Source organism: Dasypus novemcinctus, chromosome 24 (genome assembly GCF_030445035.2).
Source record: "Dasypus novemcinctus isolate mDasNov1 chromosome 24, mDasNov1.1.hap2, whole genome shotgun sequence".
Lineage (NCBI taxonomy): Eukaryota > Metazoa > Chordata > Mammalia > Cingulata > Dasypodidae > Dasypus > Dasypus novemcinctus.
In genome coordinates, this window is record NC_080696.1 from 31,977,396 (window position 1) to 32,000,145 (window position 22,750).

The 22,750-nt window shown below is 48.5% G+C and overlaps 1 protein-coding gene and 1 long non-coding RNA gene across 2 annotated transcripts; one reads left to right on the top strand and one right to left on the bottom strand.

The window, feature by feature from the left end:
* Positions 1 to 906: 906 nt before the first annotated feature.
* SOX12 (SRY-box transcription factor 12) lies at positions 907 to 4,046 on the bottom strand. Its single transcript, XM_058286846.2, has one exon. The coding sequence runs from the start codon at positions 3,631 to 3,633 to the stop codon at positions 2,695 to 2,697; it is 939 nt and encodes a 312-aa protein (XP_058142829.1). The 5' UTR covers positions 3,634 to 4,046; the 3' UTR covers positions 907 to 2,694.
* Positions 4,047 to 6,271: 2,225 nt separating this feature from the next.
* LOC111765480 (uncharacterized) lies at positions 6,272 to 10,769 on the top strand. The gene is made up of 2 exons (XR_009183184.2): positions 6,272 to 6,366; positions 7,431 to 10,769. It is a non-coding gene; the product is annotated as an uncharacterized lncRNA (long non-coding RNA).
* The last annotated feature ends 11,981 nt before the right edge of the window (positions 10,770 to 22,750 follow it).

The window sequence follows — 22,750 nt, forward strand, 5'->3', positions numbered from 1 at the left end:
GCAGGCCCTGTTGCTCTTCTCTAGTCATTCGGGTGCAGGGACCAAACCCTGCCAGTCAGCTATCGTCCTAACCTTGCAGGTGCTTGCAAGAAGAGGAAGCACCCGGAAGCAGCACTGCACCAGGAGACAGAACCAAGAATCGGGGCCCTGACCTTGGCTATTCACAAGCCCACCTGCAAGCTGCTTCATCATCCTGACCCTCAGTTTCCTCCTCTGGACAATGGAGCAATAAAATTTATTTCATCCTGTAAAGTAGGTACTACTCTCACCCCCACTTTACCCATTTGGAAAGAAGCATGAGGGCATTAACTTACTCAAGGTCGCACGAGTACTCAGTGGTGAAGCTTGGCTTTGATGCCAGGCAGTGTGGCCCTGCCCTGCTTCTTAATCCTTGCGAAGGACAGGGTCAAACTAACCACCCTGGACCAGTCCTGCCTGCACACCTGTTTTCATTTGAACCAGAGGATTTAAAACATTTTTGAGTCAGCATTCATTTTTAAATTGAGATGATTCATAGAAACATCCAGATTTCCATATTCTCCTGAAAAATGTGACCATCTGAGCTTCCTGAGTTGCATTCTCACCCCAAGGCCACAACTAGTAGGAAGTGAGCAGCACCCCTCCACCCCATCCTTGAAATGGGTCCTAAAGCCAGTGTCCACCCAGACTTGTGCGCTCATTTGTTCTTTGCCTGGTTCCTGCAGGGTTGAGTTTGCCGTGCTTCATGAGACTAGGGAGTCCTGAAATAGTGGGGAGTCATAGGCCTAAAGGGCCAGGTGCCTTGCCCTGGGGCACCAGCTCTTCCGGCATGGGGATGACATGCAACTAAAGTCTTATGAACTTGAACTGGGCAAACTGTTCACCGAAGTTGAGGCAAAGCACAGACATGCAGAACCACAGGGCAAGGTCGGGGCAAATACACTTTATTCAGTCCTGGCATCAGACTGGCCAAAGTCCTGCTGTGGGTGCCAGTGCCCCAAGGAGAGGGACCCCTCCCCTCAGCTACGAGACTATTCTCCATGACCACAGACAGTGACACCTCTTCACTCACATGACGTTTTGTTTTTTTTTTCATTGTCTTTTTTTGTTTGTTTTTTTCTTAAAAAAAGAGAGAGAGAGAAAGAGAGAGAAAGAGCGCGCGAGAAAGGCCCAGAGCCGGAGCACCAAGCTTTAAGGAGGCAGCTGGTGGCTTTGTCAGCGACGGGAACGCGTGGGGCAGAGACCTGCAGAGACCCTCGACGGGGGTCCCGGAGGAGTCTGGGACCGTTTGTTCCTGAGATTTGTGTGTGTGAATGAGAGTGTGTGTCACCCGGGAGGATGGACACACGGCCGGTGAGATACAGGTAGTGAGGGCAAAGGGAGTGTGGGAGGCCGGAGGGGCGGGGACACGGACGGAGAGGGGTAACAGCACCAGGGACACGATTTCCTCCTGTCCTTCCACGGCGACGCTCTGAATCCACGGGCTCAGTTTCACTGGGCCCAGCCAATGACCTCTCTCAGGCCAGCTCTGTTGAAAGCAGGGCCACCCCATCTGCTATCATGTCTCGGTCCCCTAGTACCAACGTGCCTCAGTTTCTCCCAATGAAGGCTGTGGCTTAGTTACAGAGGGTGGACTTGAATGATGGGGGCTGGGGGGAGACTTTGGCAGGGGCCCTGGCTGGAAGGGTGCCCTGAGACGATGGATAGGGCGTTTCCCATCCCGGGGGTGGGGTGGGTAGAAGGCGCAAAAGGGACCCTGTCCCTAGAATGGTCCGTTCTTGGGTTCTGTGTTTTCTTGAGGAGCCCCTTTTTCCCTTGATGGAGTTCCGAGGAAAAACCCTACCCCCAACTCCCAGGTAGGGGGAGGAAACGTTTCTAGGGAATCAAGGTTGGCCGTGAGGGGGCAGTCACGCAGTCAGGGCAATGCGCGTGGGTGGGTGTGGGCGACCCCGTAAAAGAAAAGGGGCTCTGCCACTGGGGAGAGCTTCAGGCCCACAAGTCTCTTTCTCCCGTTCCCGAGTGCTCCTCCCATTAAGGCAGTGACGCCTGGTCGGGTGGAGAGGAAGCCGAGCGCTCCCGGATCAAAGGATTTCTCGGGATCGCTCTCCACCCGCCCCCCCTTTTTCCACTAGCAGCAGGCGGAGGCGAGCGGCTCAGCTGGGACCAGCCCCCTCCTCCCCAGAAACATTAAGCATGCGCGAGAAGGGGGGGCGGGACCCCGCGCGCCAAGACTACAAGAGCGCGCCCCTCCTCCCCGCGAGGGAGGGGCTGGGCACCGGAGGCGCGCAGGGCCGCCCAGCCCGAGCGCCCCCTAACCGAGAGCGAGTGGGCACGGCAGGGGCGGGGGCTGGGGAGCACGGGGGCTGGGGCGTGCCCTCCGGCCACGAGGAGGGGCGTGTGCAAAGTGGGGGAGGGGTGCAGGTTGGCAGGCGAGGAAGGGAGGAGTATCGGAGGGGGGCTGGCTGCTGGTGGCTGCGCGGGAGGGGGCAAGATGGGAGGGGCTCGGCGGTCAGAGAAGGGGTGGGGGTTGGGCTGCCTTGGGGTGTGTCTGCGGGGGTGGGGCATGTCTGGATCTGAGGGGGGAAGGGCACATCTAGGAGGGGGGAGGCTGCGCGGGAGATAGGGTGCCAGCCTCGGCCTCCGAGGGGCCCCAATACCTGATTCCTGTATGTAAACAGCTGGTTTGGGGGCGTGCGCGCCCCGCTGACGGTGGGCTCAGTAGGTGAAAACCAGGTCGGCGATGCTAGACGGGCGCCAGTCCCCGGCGATCATCTCGGTAACCTCGGGGGTGCAGTAGTCCGGGAACTCGAAGTGCGACGTACCCGAGGCGGGCGGCAGGTCTGGGTCGCGGTCCAGGGCGCTGCAGTCCAGGCCGGCGGGGCCAGGGGGCAGCCTGGACAGAAAGCCCAGCGGCTCCTCCCCCGATGCCACCGTCTCCTCTTCGCCTTCCTCGGTCGCCGCCGCCTCCTCCTCTTCCTCCGGCTCCTCGTCCTCCGACGGTGTTGGGGAGGCAGCAGTGGCTGCCGCCCCCTCGCCCGACGGTCCCTGGGCGCGCTCCGCGGGTCCCCGGGCGGCCCGCCCCGCCGGGACCATCCTCCACAGCTCCCGCCCGGGGGTCTCGACCAGGCGCACCTCCAGCAGCTCCTCCTCGTCGTCCTCGTCGTCGTCCTCGGGCGCCGCCGCGCCGCCCCCCAAAGGCCCTCCCGCAGCTCGGCGGCCCCCGCGGCCCGGCAGCTGCGGGCCGGGCTTGAGCCTGCTGCCGCCACCGCCGCCGGGGGGGCGGGGCCGCGCCTTGGCGGGCGCCCCCTTGCTCTTTTTGCGCGGCCGGTACTTGTAGTCCGGGTAATCCGCCATGTGCTTGAGGCGCAGCCGCTCCGCCTCCCGCACGAACGGGATCTTCTCCGAGTCCTGCAGCAGCTGCCAGCGGCGGCCCAGGCGCTTGGAGATCTCCGCGTTGTGCATGTCGGGCCACTGGTCCATGATCTTCCGCCGTTCGTGCTGCGACCACACCATGAACGCGTTCATCGGCCTCTTGATGTGCCCGCTCGGGGTCTTGCACCAGCCGGGCTCGCGCGCCCCCTCCTCAGCCGTCCCGGGCCCCGGGGGCGGCGGCCCGCCGTCCCGCTTGGCCCTCGCGCCCCGCTGCTGCACCATCGCGCCTGGGCCCGGGGCCGCTAGACGCCGCCGGGGGCCGTCCGCATCCTCCGCGGCTGGGGGTGGGGGAGGAGGCAGCGGCGACGGAGGGGCGGCCCCGCCCCGCGGCTCGGCCCGGCCCCCGCGAGCTGGGGAGCGAGGAGCTGGGCGCTCGGGCCCAACGGACGGCGGGGGGAGAAGGTCAGCGGCGCGGGCTCAGGCGGGCTCGGCGCGCCCCCGCCGCCTCCGGCAAGTTGCGCCCGGCCGCACCCCACACATTGTTCGGCGGGGGCGGGGGAGCCGCGCGCCCCGGACTCCCGCGGCCTCTCCTTGCGGCCGCCCGCACCGCCGCCGCCTTCCAGTGTCTTTCTCCCCGCGCGGCCCCGCCGGCGCGCGCGCCACCTCCCCCCCCTCGCCGTCCGCGGGCCGCTGCGGCGCGCACGGGGCCGCCCCGTGTAAACACCGAGGTGCCCGCTTGGGCTGCGGCCGGCCACGCCCCGCTCGCGAGCGGCGCGTCACCCGTTGCTGGGCAGATAACCTGGAATTTGCATCTCCCAATCGCAGGCCGCTGGGGCGGGGCGGGGCTTAGACTGCGGGGCTGGGCGGTCCGGCGGCTGGGATTGGGGGAGACGCGGGAGGTCGGCTTTTTTCCTTAGGTTGGGGGCTCAGCGCGACAGCGGAATGGGCTTTGCGTCTGGCTCGCAACGCTGTTCCCGCTCCGCGTTCTTTGAAATTTGAGCTTATTCAGTAACACCTGCCGGCCCATTGGACCTCTGCCCCCTCCCTTTTCAGGGGCATCTTTTCTCACCGTCCCAGAGCAGAATTGAAAGAAGGTAGAGGAGCGGTGTCTACGCGCTCCCTAGGGGACGGACTCATTTTGTTCTAGATGTAGTCTCCGCCAAGTACAGCACAGTGTCCGCCACACATGGGCTCAACAAATGCTTATGGACTCAAATGAATTCCTTTAGTTTAAGGCGCCTCAAGAACCCTCAAAAAAGAAGGGGCTGTGACGCCCACTTGCCAGATACTCAACACCCAGCATGCGGTCTAGAATTTGAATCCTTGGTTCGAGGTCTGACCCCCTCTTCCCCTCTTCGGCGAACGAAGAGGTGGGAGGCACCTCGCCCTCCGACAGCCAGCCGAGGATCCCGAGCAAGATGGCCTTCCAGATTTCACTGTCCTCGGGCCGTGTCCGCTGTTAGCCGATGCGTGGGCGTCCGGTTCCCAGGCCCCACCCCGCGCGGCCGCAAGTCTGGAGGCCGGCGGGAGCGCCTGGCCCCTCCCCCGGCCAGGAGAAGCGTGCGCGGGCACGGGGCGGAGCCAGCCCGAGGGGCGTGGCCAGGGTGCAGGCACGAGGCGCGTGGCGGGGAGGGGCGCGCGCATCCCGCTCTCCACGTGTGAGCCCGCTAGGCCCCGCGGGGCTTAAGCCGCCCCCGGGGGAGGTCACCTTCACGGCCATGCGGGCCCGAGCGTTGGGCGGGGGATCAGAAGCTAGGAGGGGTCGGGGCTGGGATCGCGAAGGTCGCTTTCCACTGGAGTGCGTCGGGCACGGTCGTGGGTAGGAGGTGCGCGCTTCTGGCCGCCGAGCTCACCCGCTCCCGGCGGGCGGGGAGCCTAGCAGGAGAGTGTAGGACGAGCCGAAGGGCCGTTGTGCGGCTCCGGGATCTCGCTGGGCGGGATGCTGCTCCAAGTGCCTGGGACCGTCATTGGAGCATCCTGACGGGAGGGGGCTACTTTTAAAGGCACAGGGCGCTCGGAGGCAGGAGAAGGCCCTCTCCAAATGGCCCCACCGCCGATTTATTAAGTACTGAGACTGGAGATCTCCCGGTTCGAGCCTTTCTAGTTGCAGCCAGAAAGACCGAAGAGCTTAGTGGTTCAATGTCGGATGGAGTCAGACTTCCTCTTGTTCATATCCCGGTGGCTCCTTTTGTTTAGCCTTAAAATGTGGATAATATAGTAGTCTTTCCCTTGTATGGTTGTTTCACATATTAAACTGGATAATGGATGTGAACACATCGCTGACATCTAGTAAATGCTCAATTCAGTACTATTTATCTGGGACTAGATATCCCAGTAGGTACCTAGGTCGATGGATTTTACATTTCAAAAAATAGTGAAATAATGATCATGGGAAAAACACAAGATTTCTTGAATTTTTCTGACACTTTTACACTTTTTCCATTCGATATTCAAGTGATGGATAGTTAGTTGTCTTTTCAGTACTTAGGGTGTCTTAAAAGATCTTTCTCTGATCTGAGCTGCATTGTTGTTATTATTACTATATTATCATCATATGAATTCCAAACTATTTGAATATTCCCTAACTTACTCCCAGATTGTCTGATTTGGACTTTGTCACTCTTCTCAGGAAGAATACTTGTCCATTATCCCACCACTCTTCCCTCCTTTCCTTCATCCATCCATCCATCCATCAATCCATCATTCAACAAACAATACTGTTTCCAGACCATGTTGTAGACACTGGGGAGCTAGAGATGAATAAATGCAGAGTCTGGGGCCTGGGAAAAAACCCTGTCTTTTGGGGGAATGAGACTTTGCTGCCTTCCCCAAAGCAGGCCACATTGAAGAGAGGCAACAGGGAATGGGAACTCAGCTGAGGGAGATAATGTCTTCACTTTGTTTTTTTCTTTCTCAACAGATTATTCAGTGTGTGAGCCATTCTAAGACAACTCCATAGGAGAGAGCACATTTAATTCAATAAATATTTATGGAGCACCTACTGTAAGCCATCTAGTAAGTTTGAAAATGGCGTTGTGGGGTTACAGCAATGACTAAGTGTCCATTTTCTCAAGGAGTAATTGGGAGCAACTGAAAAAAAACACAACAACTAAGCAAATACGAATTTCTGATAGTTGGGGGTGCTATGAAGAAAACAAAACAGGATAATGGAGAATGAATGGCTAGAACAGAGTGGATGATAGGAGTGAGGGTTGAGTTTAGCTTCATGATGATGAAAAGGAGCCATTCATGCAAAAATCTGGGGGAACAACATTTCAGGTAGAGGAAATAGGAAGTGCAGGGGCTGGGAGATGATAAAGAGATGGAGGTGGAGTCTTGAAGATTTGTGGGGTGTGGAAAAGCTCCAAGTCCAGTGACTTATGGAGTGTACATGAGAAACTGGATGTGTTTATGTTGAGCTGAAACTAGAGGGCAAAACAGTGAGTGGGTTTTAGAAGCTTGGGCTGTGGGCAGCCAGGGAAGGTAGCTGAGCTAGAAGACAACATAAGAGTTGTGCTTTAGGAAGATAAAAGAGTTTCCATGTGTTGTGGATGGACCAGAAGAGGGAAATTTGGAGGCAGGAAGATCATCTAAAAGGTTTGTGGTTTTAAAACATGTCCTCAAATTCTTTGATACTCCTCCTTTCAAAAGGAGGAGCCCAGCCCCCCCCCCCCCCACTCCCGTAATTGTGCGCTCTATTTAGTGACTTGCTTCTAACTAAGAGAATGTGGCACAAGAGCTGGTATGAGGGATCTGGGATTAGGACATAAAGGCATTGTGGTTTCTTCCATGCTGTCTATTTTATACCTTTCACTCCAGAGCAGCCAGCTGCCATGACCTGAGGACAACATTATCCCTTTTCTCTTTCCATGTAGTACATGGATTCTTCTCCAGATCTGGCTAGTATATATTATATGGATATACTGTAATTTATTGAATCAATCCCTTCTTGAAGGACACTTAGATTTTTTCATCTTATTTACTGTTAGATTTTTTTCATCTTATTTGCTGTTATAAACAATAGTACAGTGAATATCTTTGTATATACATTTTTGCACACTTGTCCCTTATTTCCTTAGGATAAATTCTCATCAAGAGATTCAGCAGTTGGGAAGCGGATTTGGCCCAACGGATAGTGCGTTTGCCTACCACATGGGAGGTCCAAGGTTCAAACCCCTGGCCTCCTGACCCATCTGATGAGCTGGTCCACGCACATGCTGATGAGAGCAAGGAGTGCCGTGAGCCCCACATGCTAGGAGTGCGCCCCGTAAGGAGAGCTGCCCCGTGCGAAAAAAAGTGCAGTCTGCCCATGAATGGTGCCGCACACACCGAGAGCTGATGCAGCAAGATGACACAACAGAAAGAGACACAGATTCCGGGTGCCACTGACAAGAATACACATGGACACAGAAGAACACACAGCGAATGGACACAGAGAGCAGACAACTGGGGGAGGGGGGAGGGAAGAGAGAAAAAAAACTTGTTAAAAAAGAAAAGAGATTCAGCAGTCTAAGGATATGCATATTTAAACTGTTCATCTATGTGATTCAAACGTAATCCTCTGAAAGTTTACAGACTTCCACTCTCTGTAGGGTATACACTTTAACTACCTTCACCAACCCTGGCCAATATCACCCTTTAATTAATTTATTTGTTTGTTTATTTAATTCCCCACCCTATCCCCACCCCACCCCCGCCCCATTGTCTGCTCTGTGTCCATTTGCTGTGCATTTCTCTGTGTCTGCTTGTCTTCTCTTTAGGTCGTACCGGGAACAGATCCTGGGACCTTCTGAAGTGGGAAAGAGGTGCTCAATCTCTTGTACCAGCTCAGCTCCCTGGTCTCCTGTTCTGTTGTGTCTCTTACTGTCTCTCCTCTGGGTCTCTTTTTGTTGTGCCATCTTGCTGCACCAGTTCTCTGCTCAGGCCAGCACATCTGCACAGGCCAACATTCTGCTTGGGCCACCCTTCCTTTCACCAGGAGGCTCTGTGAATCAAACCCTGGGCTTCCTATGTGGTAGATGGAGCCTAATCACTTGAGCCATATCTGCTTCCCAATATTCTTTTAAATGTTTGCCAGTCAGATAGGTGCAATGTAATGCACTTTGTTGTTTTCATTTGCACTTCTTTGATGAATAAAGGGACAAATATCTTTTTTGTTGGCATTTTATTTTTTTATTTTAAAGAAAGATAATCACACTATATACAATTTGTTGTATCAGGATGCATCCTGAATCAGGAAAAGGATATTAGTGAGGGAAGTGGGTGTGGCTCAGTGTTTGAGCGCCTGCTTCCTGTGTATCAGGCCCTGTGTTCAATCCCTGGTACCTCTTTTTAAAAAAAGGACATTAGTGAAAAAACTTATGAAATCAAAATAAAGACTGTAGTTTAGTTAATAGTATTGTGCAAGTGTTATTTTCTTAGTTTTGGTAGATGTACCATGGTTACATCAGATATTATCATTAGGGGAAGCTGGGCCAAGGATTATGGGAATTCTCTGTACTATCCTATTTTTCTTGTTTTTTAGGAGGTGCTGGGGATTGAACCCAGGACCTCATACATGGGAAGCAGGAACTCAACCACATCCGCATTCCAATGAGAGTTGTTTTTTTTTGTTTTTAGAAGGTATTGGGGAATGAACCTGGGACCTTGACTCTGTACTATCTTTACAACTCTTCTGTAAATCAAAATAATTTCAAATTTTTAAAGTAAAAAATTATATAATAATACATATAAGTATGATTACATATAAATTATGAAACATAGTGATACCGTGAAACCTGTGACACACCACCCAATTTAAGAAGCAGAACATTATCAATGTCTTTGAATTCTCCCGTATGCTTCTCCTGTATTCCCCTTCCTTAGCTCCCCAACAGATATAACCATTTGTAAAGTTTGCATATCTCATTCCTTTCCCTTTTCTCCATGGAGGTTGTTTCCAAAGACAGCCACAATACTCTTTCCCATTGTGATGCCCTTTTGCAATGTGACTTTGCCACTTCTCTCATCAAAAGATGGAGTCTCTTTCCCCTCCTCTAGACCTGGGCTGGTCCTGTTGTGATGGGTAAGTTCATGTGCTGACTTGTCTAGGTTATAGTGTCCAACTGTTTGGCCTGATTGTTACTGCTGTGAGAGTATTCTCTGGATTTATTTTTTATTTTTTTGAGGTATTGGGGCCAGGTATTGAACTCAGAACCTAGTATATGGGAAGCCGGTGCTCAACCACTGAGTAACATCAGCTCCCCGATTTGGTTTTTCCATTTGTTTGTTTGTTGTTTGTTTTGTGTGTTTTTTTTTTTGTTGGTTTGTTTCTTAGGAGGCATCAGGGATTGAACCTGGGACCTCCCATGTGGGAAGCAGCACTCAACTTGAGCCACATCTGTTCCCCTATTCTGTGGATTTAAATCATTTGTCAGGTGATTACATCTCCGGCCAATTATATGTACAATCAATAAAAGAGATTTCAAGTTGAAAGCCTTAAAGGAAGGACTGCTGATTTCAGCAATCAGAAAGAAGAATTTCCATCTCTACCTCAACCAGCCAGTTTCTCCTGGGGAATTCATCAAAACTTGTTTTGGCCTTCCCTATAGAATTTTTTTTTTTTTTTAAAGATTTATTTATTTATTTAATTTCCCCCCCCCCTCCCCTGGTTGTCTGTTCTCTGTGTCTATTTGCTGCGTCTTGTTTCTTTGTCCACTTCTGTTGTCGTCAGCGGCACGGGAAGTGTGGGCGGCGCCATTCCTCGGCAGGCTGCTCTTTCATTTCACGCTGGGCTGCTTTTCCTCAGGGGCGCACTCCTTGTGCGTGGGGCTCCCCCACGCGGGGGCATCAGCACTGCACATGGCCAGTTCCACACGGGTCAAGGAGGCCCGGGGTTTGAACCGCAGACCTCCCATATGGTAGACGGACACCCTAACCACTGGGCCAAAGTCCGTTTTCCCCCCTATAGAATTTTAATTGGCCAGTCACTATGATGGTGTAATCAGTCCTATAATAAATCTCTTAATATTTGCATGCATATGTATATGTTATAGCCTATCAGATGTTTTTCTGGAGAAACCTTGCTTTGCCTAATAGAATATGATGGACGAGATGTTGGGTGACTTCAAGCTAAACCTTGAAGGGCTTTTGCAACTTCCATTCTTGCCCACATGCAAGCCAGCTGCCACATGTGAAGCCCAGGCTAGCCTGCTAAATGACGAGAGACCAGATGGAAGGAGGAAGGCTGCATGGAGGAGAGCTGAGCCCACAACCTGCACCAAGGCCCTAGACATGTGAATGGGCCATCTTGGATTTCCCAGCCCTCGTCAGGTCACCCCAGCTAACATCATGTGAAACCAAGACTAGTCATCCCTGCTGAACTCGGCCCCCATTGGTGTCCCACAAGATCATGAACAATAAAACCATTATTGCTTCAAGCCACTAAGCGTTGGGGTAATTCATTCCTCAGCAATCCCTAAAAGTCTGTATGTACCCCTAAATAATGGATTGTTTGGTGTTGCTTACTTTTACATTGATAAAAATGGATCGTACTGTATGTTGCTTTCTGCTACTTGCTTCTTTCACTCTACTAAAAGATTATGAGAGTCATTTATTTGCTGCTTATGCTTACAGCTTGCTAATTTTCACTATGTTTAAAATTCCATTATATGAGTCTACCACAGTGTCTTTATCCATGTACAGCAGCTGGAGTGATGTTTTAAAAATGGAAAATGAGATCACATCACTTCCTTGTTTAAAATCCATCATGTTTAGATTAAAATACAGACTCTTAAGCATGGTCCCAAAAGGCCCTGTGAGATCTGGCCCCTGCCCACCGCTCCAAACGCACCTCCTTCCACTCTCCCTACGCAGTGTACTAGCCACACCAGCCACCTGGATGTTCCTCAAGCTCATCAAGCTTTGACCAATGTGGGGACTTTGTAGGCTCTGTCTCTTCTGCCTGGAAATCTCTCTACCCTGTTCTCCACAATGGCTGACCCCATTCCTCCTTCCAGCCTCCGCTCACATGGTCTCCCCAAAGTGGCCTGCTCTGACCACTCTCTTGGCCGTAATCCACCTCACAGGCACAGAATTGCTTATCGGGGACACATTCTCATCGTTGTTTGCAATGGACTCCTTTATGTTTTTATGCAGTTATTTATATGTAATTTAATAAAAACCAGTGAATTCAGCATCCCAACACAAGAACTGGAACACTAATTATAACTTAACTTCCCCTAGGAACTCCTTTCCCATTCCATCCCCTGCGTCCCTCACCCGAGGTAATGCCTACCATGAGTCTTGTGTTTATCCTCCCTTACATTTTAAAAAACATAACTGCTTTATTGAGGTATGAATCACCACACTCTTCACGCATTTAAAGTGCACGATTTAATGGCTTTTAGTATATTCACAGCATAGGGCAATCATCACCACCAGCAAATTTAGAATATTTTCATCATCCCCAAAAGAAGCATTAGCAGTCTCTCCCCAGCTCTACCTCTCCTGTACCCCCTAACCCCAGACAACCACTAATCTACCTCTGTCTCTAAGGATTTGCCTGTTCTAGATATTTCATATAGAGGAAATTCATACACTGTGTGACCTTTTTTGTCTAACCTCTTTGACTTCATATCTTGTTTTCTAGTTTCATTTGTGTAGCAGCATGTGTTAGTATTTCATTACTTTTTATTGCCGAATAATATTCTATTATATGGATATGCCACATTTTAATCTTCTTTGATTAGTTGATAGACATTGGGGTTGTTTCCACTCTGGGGCTATTATAAGTAATGCTGCCATGGATATTTGTGTACAAGTTGTTGTGTGGACATAGGTTTTCATTTCTCTTGGGTATTATATATCTAGGCTTGGAATTACTGGGTAATATGGTAGCTCTGTTCAGCCCTTTGAGGAAATGCCAAGCTGTTTTCCAAAGCAGCTGTACCACTAGCAGTGTTTGGAGGTCCCGATTTCTCCTTTGCTTTTAAAATAGTTTTTCTTCAAAATATACTGTGCTTTTAGCTTTATCAAAAGGGTAATGTGCTATGTACGATATCCTGGTACTTACTCTTTTTGGGAAAAAAAAAAAGATTTACTTGGGAAGTGGCTGTGGCTCGATCAGTTGGGCTCCCGTCTATGATATGGGAGGCCCTGGGTTCACGTCCCAGGGCCTCCTTGTGAAGGCAGGCCGGCCCGGACGCTGTGGAGAGCCACCCGGCCCACAAGTGCTGCAGAGATCCGACTCAGCAAGGTAACACAACAAAAAGGGAGACAAGCAAAAACAGAGAAGAGCGTGCAGTGAATGGATACAGAGAGCAGACAGCAAGCAAGCCACAGGGGAGGTGGAAATAAACAAAAATAAATACAGACACAGAAGAACACACAGCGAATGGACACAGAGAGCAGACAGCAAGCAAAAAAAAGCCAAAAGGGGGGGGGGGATAAAAAAAATTTACTTATTTCCCTTTCTCCTCCCCTCCTCCCCTCCCCTCCCCTCCCTTCCCTTCCTCTCCCCTTCCCTCCTGTTTTTGCTGTTTGTGTCCATTCACTGCGTGATCTTCTGTATCTGTTTCTCTTTTTGTCTTCTCATTTTTTCTCCTCTAGGATTCACCGGGATTTGATCCTAGGGACCTCTAATGTGAAGAGAGATTCCCTGTCAGCTGTGCCACCTCAGTTCCTAGTTTCTGCTGTGCTTTGCCTTGACTTTCCCTTTTGTCTTTCTTTTGTTGTATCATCATCTTGCTGCGTGACTCACTTGCACAGGCACTAGCTTGCTGCATGGGCACTCGGCTTGCCACGCATGCACTCACATGGACACTCGGCTCACCACACGGGCACTGGCTCACTGCACAGGCATGCTTTCTCTTCTTATTTTATCACCAGGAGGCCCCAGAGATTGAACCCGGGTCCTCCCATATGGCAGGCGGAAGCCCTATCACTTGAGCCACATCCGCTTCCCACAAAGATATTATTAACACTCAGACCAACAAAAGATTTCTTTGGGAAATAGCAGGTTTCGTTATATGGTTTGGAGTTGCAGGTACATGGTGATAATAAAAAGCAGACTGACTTTCAGTCAGTTTTATTATTGTTTTTAAATTATCCACAGATACCATGCTGCCTCATTTTGGGAACCCTGCTTCTCCCACGGCACCACCCTTGGTACTCCACTACAGAGCACTCAGCTACTCCTGTAAGAAACCTGCGTTTGTGTAGATTGGAAGCTCTGTGGGGACAGAAGACCCATCCATACAAAAGTACTGTATTCTAGTTGATAGTTTCCTGCAGGGTTATGGGTTCATAATTCTGACACTTAAGCTGGAATTGGATAATTAAGTAAATAGATGGCCAATCATGGGAACCAGGTTTCTCAATGTTGGAGCAAGAATTTACAGATAAGCAAGTGCAGGAGGCTAGAATGATCATGTGGTAATGGATTAGAATTAGAAATATCAGTATAAACTCATGTTTAGCCTAATATAGATAAAATGGCTACATATAGAAATATTTATAGATATGGGTATATACACATTAGTAGACACACATTTATTTCTTTGTTCTCTCAGCTGTGAGGGCCTTAAAGAAATAACATCCCAGAAGCAACATGTACACCTAGGCACCAGATCTTGGTTTCTAACACCATTCTCCAATAAAAGGAATCAGGGCTCCTTGAAGTAATGCCTGATTCTAGAAGTGGGGCAGGAAATATAAGGTTGAGCACGGAGCATCTTTTAGTGTTAGAAAGTGAGGATGTGCCCAATAGCAACAACCAAACACACCACCATAATTGGGACATGTCAAGGGATAGGAGCCAACTGAAAGAGCTCCCAGAGATCCAAGCTGGAAGAATTTGAGCAACAAAATAAAGGAGTATTGCATTATATATAACTCAACATATAAAATCAATACCTATGGGTCCATACTTATATACATAAATGATTGAATGAATAAATAATTATATGTAGACAAGATATGTCTCCCATGCAGAACACCAAATAATTTATGTGGACAGTCTGCTCTCTAGGTGAATCATAACTCCCCACTCTTTAGGTGTGAGCTAGGGATAGTGACTTGCTTCCAAAGAGTACAGTATGAAAAGGGGGAAAAGTGCAGAGTGCCTTTACAGTGCAGAGACCTGACAAACACTACCTCACTCAGAAGATCAAGGTCAGCAAAAACAGTGATAAATCATGTTAAAGTCCAAGAGACTCACAGCCGAGAGGAGTCCAAGGAGGCAAGACAACTAAATGTAATGTACCCTGGATGGCATCCTGGAACAGAAAAAGGACGTTAGGTGAAAACTAAGGACATTTGAAGAGAATGCACTTCAGTTAATAAAATATATCAGTATTGGTTCATTAATTACAACAAATGTACCATGCTAATGTAGGATGTTATAATAGGGGTATATGGGAACTCTCTGTATTATCTTTGCATTTTTTTTCTGTAAATCTAAAACTCATCTAAACGATAAAATTTACTCAAAAAAGTCCTTAAGAGTGTCAAAGCCATTATTACATGCAACCTGACTCGAAAATGGAATTTCTTCCATTGATTAGAGAAATGCTCATTTATTATACAATTTTAACATGTTCTGAATCCAGGAATTAAATTGATCAATAAAAGTGTGCTACCAGTCAGTTAAGTGATTGTCTCATAAACTCAGCATTAAAAGCTCAGGGTCTTTAGTTTTAGTTTGTGTTTCAAACAAGATGACTATTCCCTGATCGTTATACTTTAAATGAAAATACCTATAATGAAATAAATCCTCACAGAGCAGTGGCTTTTAAATATCAACCCCACTGCCTAAATTTTCATTGCCGAAAATTATTTTAGTAAAGCGTATTGTTGCGTAATTGAAGCATTTTTGTTCTCCTTAAATAAAATACCAGCCAAAGATTATTCAGGCTGGAACTGGCAGAGGCATTACTGCTAGTTGCTTTTAATTTGGATAAGTCCTTAAAGAAAAAAAAAAAATTGAGTCTTGTTGCTACACTGAAGCTAAAGGGAGAGCCCAGGGTCGAAGCTTATTGGTGGTGTCCCTAAGCCCTAAGCCAAGAGACCTGCCCATTGGTGGGCTGCCCTGCAGCTGGGGGCGGGGCCCCTGGGACGGCGCTGGGAGCCGATTGGCTGCGTCGCTGGAGGCTGGCGTACTGGACCGCCTAGGCCTGTGCTGGCCCGTTTCTACGGCAACGGAGTCTTGAAAGAACCACTCAGATTTTGGTGCTCGCCCCCAACTCCCCCTTCCGGAGGGGGCAGGGCGGCCGGGATTTGAGGGCTGGCGCGGAGGCGTGGGGGCTGGGAATTAAGGGGACAGGGTCCTCCTCGGATCAAGCCAACTGCTATGCAACGTTTGAATTGGGCTCGAGGGACGGGAGCTAAAGTGTTCGCTTGAAAAAACAAAGCAGCCAAACAGGCGTGAGGAAGTTGGAGAGAGAAGACACACAATTCCGTTCTCCCCAGCTCTCGGCTGGTAACACTTTGCATGTGAACACGAAGCCTGGCACCAGAAGGAAGTCAGTGGGAGAAAGAAAGGAAGGGAGGAGGGAAGGGAAGGGGAGAGAGGGGGAGGATCGAAGATGAGAGGCAGCGTGGCGGGAGGCCACGTGTCGGCTCTCTTGACCGAATTAGTCCACGGACAGGTCCCTCGAGCTGACCGGCTGTGACAGCCTTGGTTGTGGGGACTTGGAAGAGAAAGGAGCCACCCACCGGTGCCGTGGAAGGAGGGAGGTGGCGGCAAACTGCCCCTGACTCAGTCCTGGCCTTGGAGAAACTTGACTTTGCAGTATGCCTCCCTGGCTTCAAATTCCCGCTGACTCTGCCTCTTACCAGCTGCGCGTGCTTCAGCTTTCCAGATCCTAGTGGCTTTGTGTTTGAGGAATAATAAACAGTACACACTTCATTGAGTTGGTGTCATAACTGAGTTGAGATAATGCATCTGAAGTCCTTAATACAATGCCTGAAACATAGTACACCCAGCAGTCAACAGTAGCCATTATCATAATTGAAGAGGAGGTAGAATTTGTTTAAGTGGAGAGAATGATGAGGTCATTCCAGGAGGGAGAAATGCTGTGAAATCTTACAAAAGAGACCAGTTTGTATGTCACATAGAAAATCATGGGAGATGATAGCCAGAAGGCATATAATAAGGAGGAAAAATAATGAAAAGAACTGCAGTTGATTGAGGGTCTGGCCCTGGTGCCAAGCCCTTTAGGTGGATTATCCTATTTCATTTTCTCACCAGCCCCAATAAATCAGACCTATTTTCCAAGCAAGGAAATTGAGGCCCAGAGAGGTTTTCCATCTTGTCTGAGGTCACAAAACTAGGAAATGACAAGCCAAACAGGGATATTTGTGGGGCCCAGGGCAAGAGCACAAATTGATATCCATAGACTACGTCTCTACATAGTTAGAAATCATACATTAATTTAAGAAAGTGCTATACAAAATATGTTCTATTCTCTTCCTTGACAAATATATCTTCAGAACAACCTGGGAGGCCAGAGTTCAAATTTAGAATTCTAAGAGTCTTGAAGTTCTGTTCCAGAGTGTGCCAGTCCGAGGAGAGCTGCTCTCTAGATCTTGTACCCAACCCTGGCCCAGCTACTTCCTTTCCCATCAGTGAAGGACCTGGCATCGATGAGTGAACATGCAGCCCCACATCCAAGCTCTGTACCATTTGCTCTTAAGTGGCTGGTGCCAGGGATGAGGCCTACTCAGGTTTTTTTTTTTCCTTTTGAGATTTATTTGGAAAGCGGATGTGGTTCAAGTCCTTGGACACCGGCCTACCATATGGGAGGTCCCAGGTTCTGTTCCCAGTGCTTCTAAAGAAGATGAGCAAGACAGCAGAGCTGATGCGAGAGGCTGGTTTAGCAAGCTAATGCAACAAGATGATGATGCAAGCAGGGAGTGGAGATGGCTTAAGTGGTTGGGTACTTCCTTTCCAATGGGAGGGCCCTGGTTCAGTTCCCTCTGCCACCAAAAAAAAAAAAAAAAGACAAGCACGCACACAGACAACGAGGTGGGGGGGCGCAGAAATGATGAACATACACACAAAAAACAAAAACAGAAAATGAGGTGGGGGGAGAAATAAAGCTTTAAAAAAGACTTATTTACTTTTATTTATCCTGCCCTCTCCCCAGATGGTTCTCTCATTTTTCAGCTCATTATTTTTGCCTCCCTTCTCCAGGTGGCACTAGGACGGAACCCAGGACCGCCCACATGGGAGTGCCCAATGGCCTGAGCCACATCTGCTCCCTGTGGGCTGCAACATCTGCTGACTTGTGGGATCTGCTTGTTTTAGGTGTCTGCTCGTTGAGGCAGGTGCAGCAACTGGCTCTTTACAATGGGTGCAGGTGTGTGCTCATCTTCTTTAGGAGGCACTGGAACCCGAACCTGGGACCTCTTATGTGGTAGGCAGGTGCCCAACTGGTTAAGCCACATCTGCTTCCCTACATGGGCTTTTTAAGCGAGTTTGGCAACATTTGGAAAGGAATTCTGGGGTCTTAGAGCATGATCTGGAAGGAATGGGCACAGATTCTGGGTGTACTCTTGTGCCTGAAGAATACTTGCTTTATGGGAAAAGGCAGTGGGGCTCAGGACAGGAGCCCCTTGTTTCAGGAGTAAGGCAATGGTGAAGCGAGGCTTTGAACTCAGGCATTCTGTTTATTGATTTCATGCTCTCAGAGAAATAGGAGAGGATGAGCTGGTAAACCAATAGCCTGACCTCCCAGCAGAAGGAAACTCATATGGAAGGTGGGAAGATTAAGTGAGTGAATTAACCTTTTAAAGATGGATGAATAAGCCATTCTTCAACATGAGTATCATTAAGGAAGGAAAAGTAGACACCTGTCCTGATCCATCACACAGTCAAATAATATCTACATCGGATTTTTAACAAGGGGTCTATGAGCTGAATTGAAATTCGAAATAACATTATTCTTGTGCGGATGTGTTGGTGTGGGTGTGATATATTTATTAAATAACACACAGTATAGTGTGGACTTAGTAAGGGGTCCATGGTTGTCACCTGACTGGCAAAGGGGTCCCTGGAACAAAAAGTTTACGAACCCTAATCTAAATCATTCATGTAATAAATATTTATAGGGCTTTTACTGTGGGCCTGTCACAATGCTAAACACTGGAGCTAAAATCATGAGTGAAAGAAACATGGTCCCTGCCCTCAGCTCAGAGCCCACAGACAGAGGCAGATATTCATCAAAACACGGCACAAAGAAATGTATATCACACCTGCAGTAACTGCTGGAAGGAGGGACCAGGGAGCTAGAGCAGAATGTTAAGATCAGATGGTCTAGGAGGTTGCAAAAGCTCCGTTTAGGAAGAGGCATTAGAGCTGAGCACCTGGGAAGGTAAGGGTTAAGCAAGGGTGGGAGGAAGAGTAAGAATTCCTGGAAGGGCAGGCTGGAGCTGATTGGGAAGTTGGGAAGCCTGGGTGGGGGAATGAGGCCAGACGGGAGGCCCAGAGGAGGCTGGTCTGGTCTGAGAGGTCTGGTTGCCCCAGGGAGGATGCAAAGCCTTTGATCTTTCAGCAGGGGAGTAAAATGATCAATTTTTTTTTTTTTTTTTTTTTTGTGATGATCCTCCTGGACTGAAGGAGACCAAGGGCTGAAGCCGGGAGACTAGTGAGTTGGCAGCTGTAGACTTTCTTAGACTTTCCATTAAAGTTCCTATTTTTAAAGATAAGGAGAATGAACTCCTGTCCCCGCAAAGTCTGCAGGAATTTCTTTGAAGTCTTATGTTGTGTTTTACATTTATTTTTGCCGTTAAAAGATTTTTTTTGTTGTTAACAAGGTCATATATGTATTCATTTTTTAAAAAAGTAACATGCCATATTTTGCTTTTTTTCCACGTTACAATGTGTCTTAGAAATTGTTCCCTATCAGTACATAAAGAATTGTTCTTTCCAAATTTTTATTTATTCCCTCCCCCCCACCCCTGCCTTTTGTTGCACTCTCTGCTCTCTGTGTCTGTTCAGTTGTGTGCTTCTTTTTAGGAGGCACCGGGGACCTAACTTGAGAGCTCCCAGGTGGGAGAGAGGTACCCAATGGCTTGAGCCACCTCTGCTCCCTGTTCTTTTTAATAGCTGCATAATATTCCACTGTTTGCATGTGCCATAATCTATTTAACCATTATATTTTTTAACCTATTTATGGACAATTCGGTTGTCTCCAGTCCTTGGTACTTTAAGCAATGCTGCAGCAAACATCCTCGTACAAATATACTTGTGCACACATTCAAATTTAGCTATGGATTCATTTCTGTAAATGATATTGCTGTGTTAAAGATTATGTGAATTTTAAATTTTGATTGACAGTACCAAACAACTTTCCAAAGTTGATTACCTATCATTTCTCAAAGCCAGTTTTACTTGACCTCTTGCAGTTCTTAATGCCATTGTTAACCCTTCCTGCCTGCAGGCATCTTTCCTTGGTTTGTAGTATGCCACACCGTGTTGTACTCCTTCTTCCCTTCTGGATATTTCTTTTTAGTTTGTCACCATATCCTTTTCCAACAGGATAAACCCTCACAGACAGAGTTGCTTAAGTTATGATCTTTAATTGCTATCATACTCTTCCCCTTGACTGTCTCTCATGATCCTTTAGGAGATTGTGAGATCAATTTAGTGTGTCATACAAACATTTATAAGTGAATAAAGCAGTAGAACAGAAAATATCAGGGTTATCACACAGGGTAAATATTGTTTGGGGAAACCTCTTTCAGATCTATATATAAATACACCCACACATCTGTACGATGACTGAGATGTAAAATGTCTAGCTTACTGTGAATTGTGGTTAAAGAGTTTGAAAGTCACTGTTATTCAATGACACCTGTTTATTTTCTCAAACCAAGATCTCTCCTCAGAATTTAAGACCTATGTATATATATATAACTACCTATCTCATGTCTCCTCTTAGACATTTTCTATGGAGATCTCAAACCCAACATGTCCAAAATCAAACTCAAGACATTCACCACAAACTTGGGTTTCCTTCTCTGTTCCACATGTCAGGAAATGGTTCACAATCTATCCAACTGCAGAAGCCAGAAACCTGGGAGTCATCCTTGGTACTGACCCTTTCCCCTAGCCCATGTCAAATACAACTCCAAGTCTTGTGGACTTAAACTCCCAAATATCTCTTTATGCTGCCTGCTTCTCTGTCAAACTCCCAAATATCTCTTTATGCTGCCTACATCTCTCTCCATCTCCACCATCCAGAATCAAGTTACCCTCATCTCTCATCTAAGCAAAATAGACTCCCTCTTTCTACTTGGGGTCCTCTCCAACCATTCTCCATAAGATCTCAAATGATCTTTAAATATATCCCCCTGATCACGTCATTCCCTTGCTTAAAAATCCTTCAAAGGCTCCTTATCGTCCTTAGATCCAAATTCTTAGGCCTGCCCCCAAATCTCCAACCTCATCTTGTAGCATCATCTCCCTCCCTGTCTCTGCATTGTGGACACACTGGCCTTGATGGCAGACAGCATCCATTCCCACTCTACCTTCCTATGCTACAAAGCTTAAGTATTTCCTGACTCTTCGAGCTAGGACATTCATAGTTAGATGGACTTGGCAGAAGTAAGGCAGAAATTAGTCGAACAATTTTGGCTGTTTTCGCTTCTACAAAAGGTTGTGGAGATGCTGTACACTAGCATCTCCTGTCCTTGTACACCCTGGAGACAGGGATAGGACTCAACATTTCACTGCCGTGGCATGGGCAGTGGCTTTCTGATCCCAGCATCCTATCCTGTCCTTCGGTAGCAGCTTTAGCAGTGTGTCCTCAAACTCAATCCCCTGTCCCATCTTTCTGTGATAGAAATAGTAGCACTCCTGGTAGGTCATCACTTTCTTTAATACTTAGAATCGTTCTGTTTCCTAACCCTGACTGATAGACTGGACTTCTAGAATTGGCCATGCCTCCTCCCCCTGTAGGGTTAGTGTACTTACTATCTTTTTTCCCTAGGCTTAATACCCTTGCCACTCTTCAACTCCCATCCCCATCTCTCAGTTAACTCCTGATATATCCTTTTATCTCAGTTCAAATATCACTTTCCCTGGGAAGTTATCTCTGACCCCTAAAACCAGATCAGCTTTCTTTATTAAACATTAATGACACCCTGTGAGTTTCTTTCAGGGCATTATCACGGTTTGTAATTATATATTTGTGTGACTCTAGGATTTGAGCCTCAGGTGATTAGATGATTTTGCACACTGTTGCATTCCAGTGCCTAGAAAGGCCTCATAGAGTTGGATGAATGAAATGGATGGAATGGAGGAGGCCAGACTGGAGGCTTTTAGGAGAAAATCAAGCCTCTTTAATAAGGTTGACAAGATCAGTGTCACCGCCTCTGGGCTTTTGCCCTCAACCACATCTTCTAGTGATCCTCCATTCAGCCTGAACTAGCTGTGTGCTCTCTGGCTCCAGGTCTCCGCTGCCTCTCTATCTCCCTCTTCCTCTTCTCCTGACTCTCACTCATCTTGCAGGTCACAGGAGAGACTATCTTTTCTAGGAAACCTCTACTTCAGAAGATTGTATTTTCTTCGGATTTTTTTTTTTCAGAACAAGTATCTTAAAATACTTTATTTTTAAAATTGCCTGCTTGTTACTTATCTATCTCCCATTGCCAGTACTGTCTTGCTCAGCGGTGTACACCAGAGCCTGGCACAGGGCCTAGCTCGTAATGGCCCTCACTATTTGTTGAAAGTTGAATGTATGAAAATCTGCCTATCTGCTGACCCATCTGGGGGTCTCTGCGCTCTCCTTGAGCCCAGAACAGTGAGGAATTGTAGCTAGGGGTTTGTTCAGCGGGGGGAGGGGGCCCAAGGCTCAGTCCCTGGACAGGCCGCCCTCTGCCCTCCGGGGGATCCAGTGGGGGCTGGGCAGGGAAACAAGAGAGGGGGCGGGAGGAGGGCCAGGAGGAGGTTCTTTCCAGGGAGGCTCCTTGGCACTGGGTAGGCTTTGAGGAAGGGGGTGGGGAGTATGCTGAATGCAGGCTTTCTCCCAGACCTCTAGCTTCTAACCACAAGTGAGGGAGGGAAACCGTGGGTCGGGGAGGGGGAGAGAGGAGGGCCTAAGTATCTGGTCGTTTTGGGAGACAGGGAGAGGGGCTGAGCTAGATCTGAAAGGCAGGGTTCCCATGAGGCTATCAGATTCCAACTCCAACAGATTAGCTCTGGATATACCTTCACAATACTGGGTCAGAGAATCAATACATTGAAGAACTTTTCTTAGGATCAGATCATCTTAACATCTCAGAGCTAGAAAGTCCTTTAGAAGGTGCTTGACAAGACTTGCATGCTACTTTATTGGAATTGTAGTTGGTGCTGGGTTTAAGATATATGTAGGGGATTTGAATCTCTGGACTGATAATATGACACCCAGGCCCAGAG

What these genes read in the sequence shown, in the direction of transcription:
- SOX12 (XM_058286846.2), bottom strand. Translation starts at nt 3,633, where the DNA reads ATGGTGCAGCAGCGGGGCGCGAGGGCCAAGCGGGACGGCGGGCCGCCG.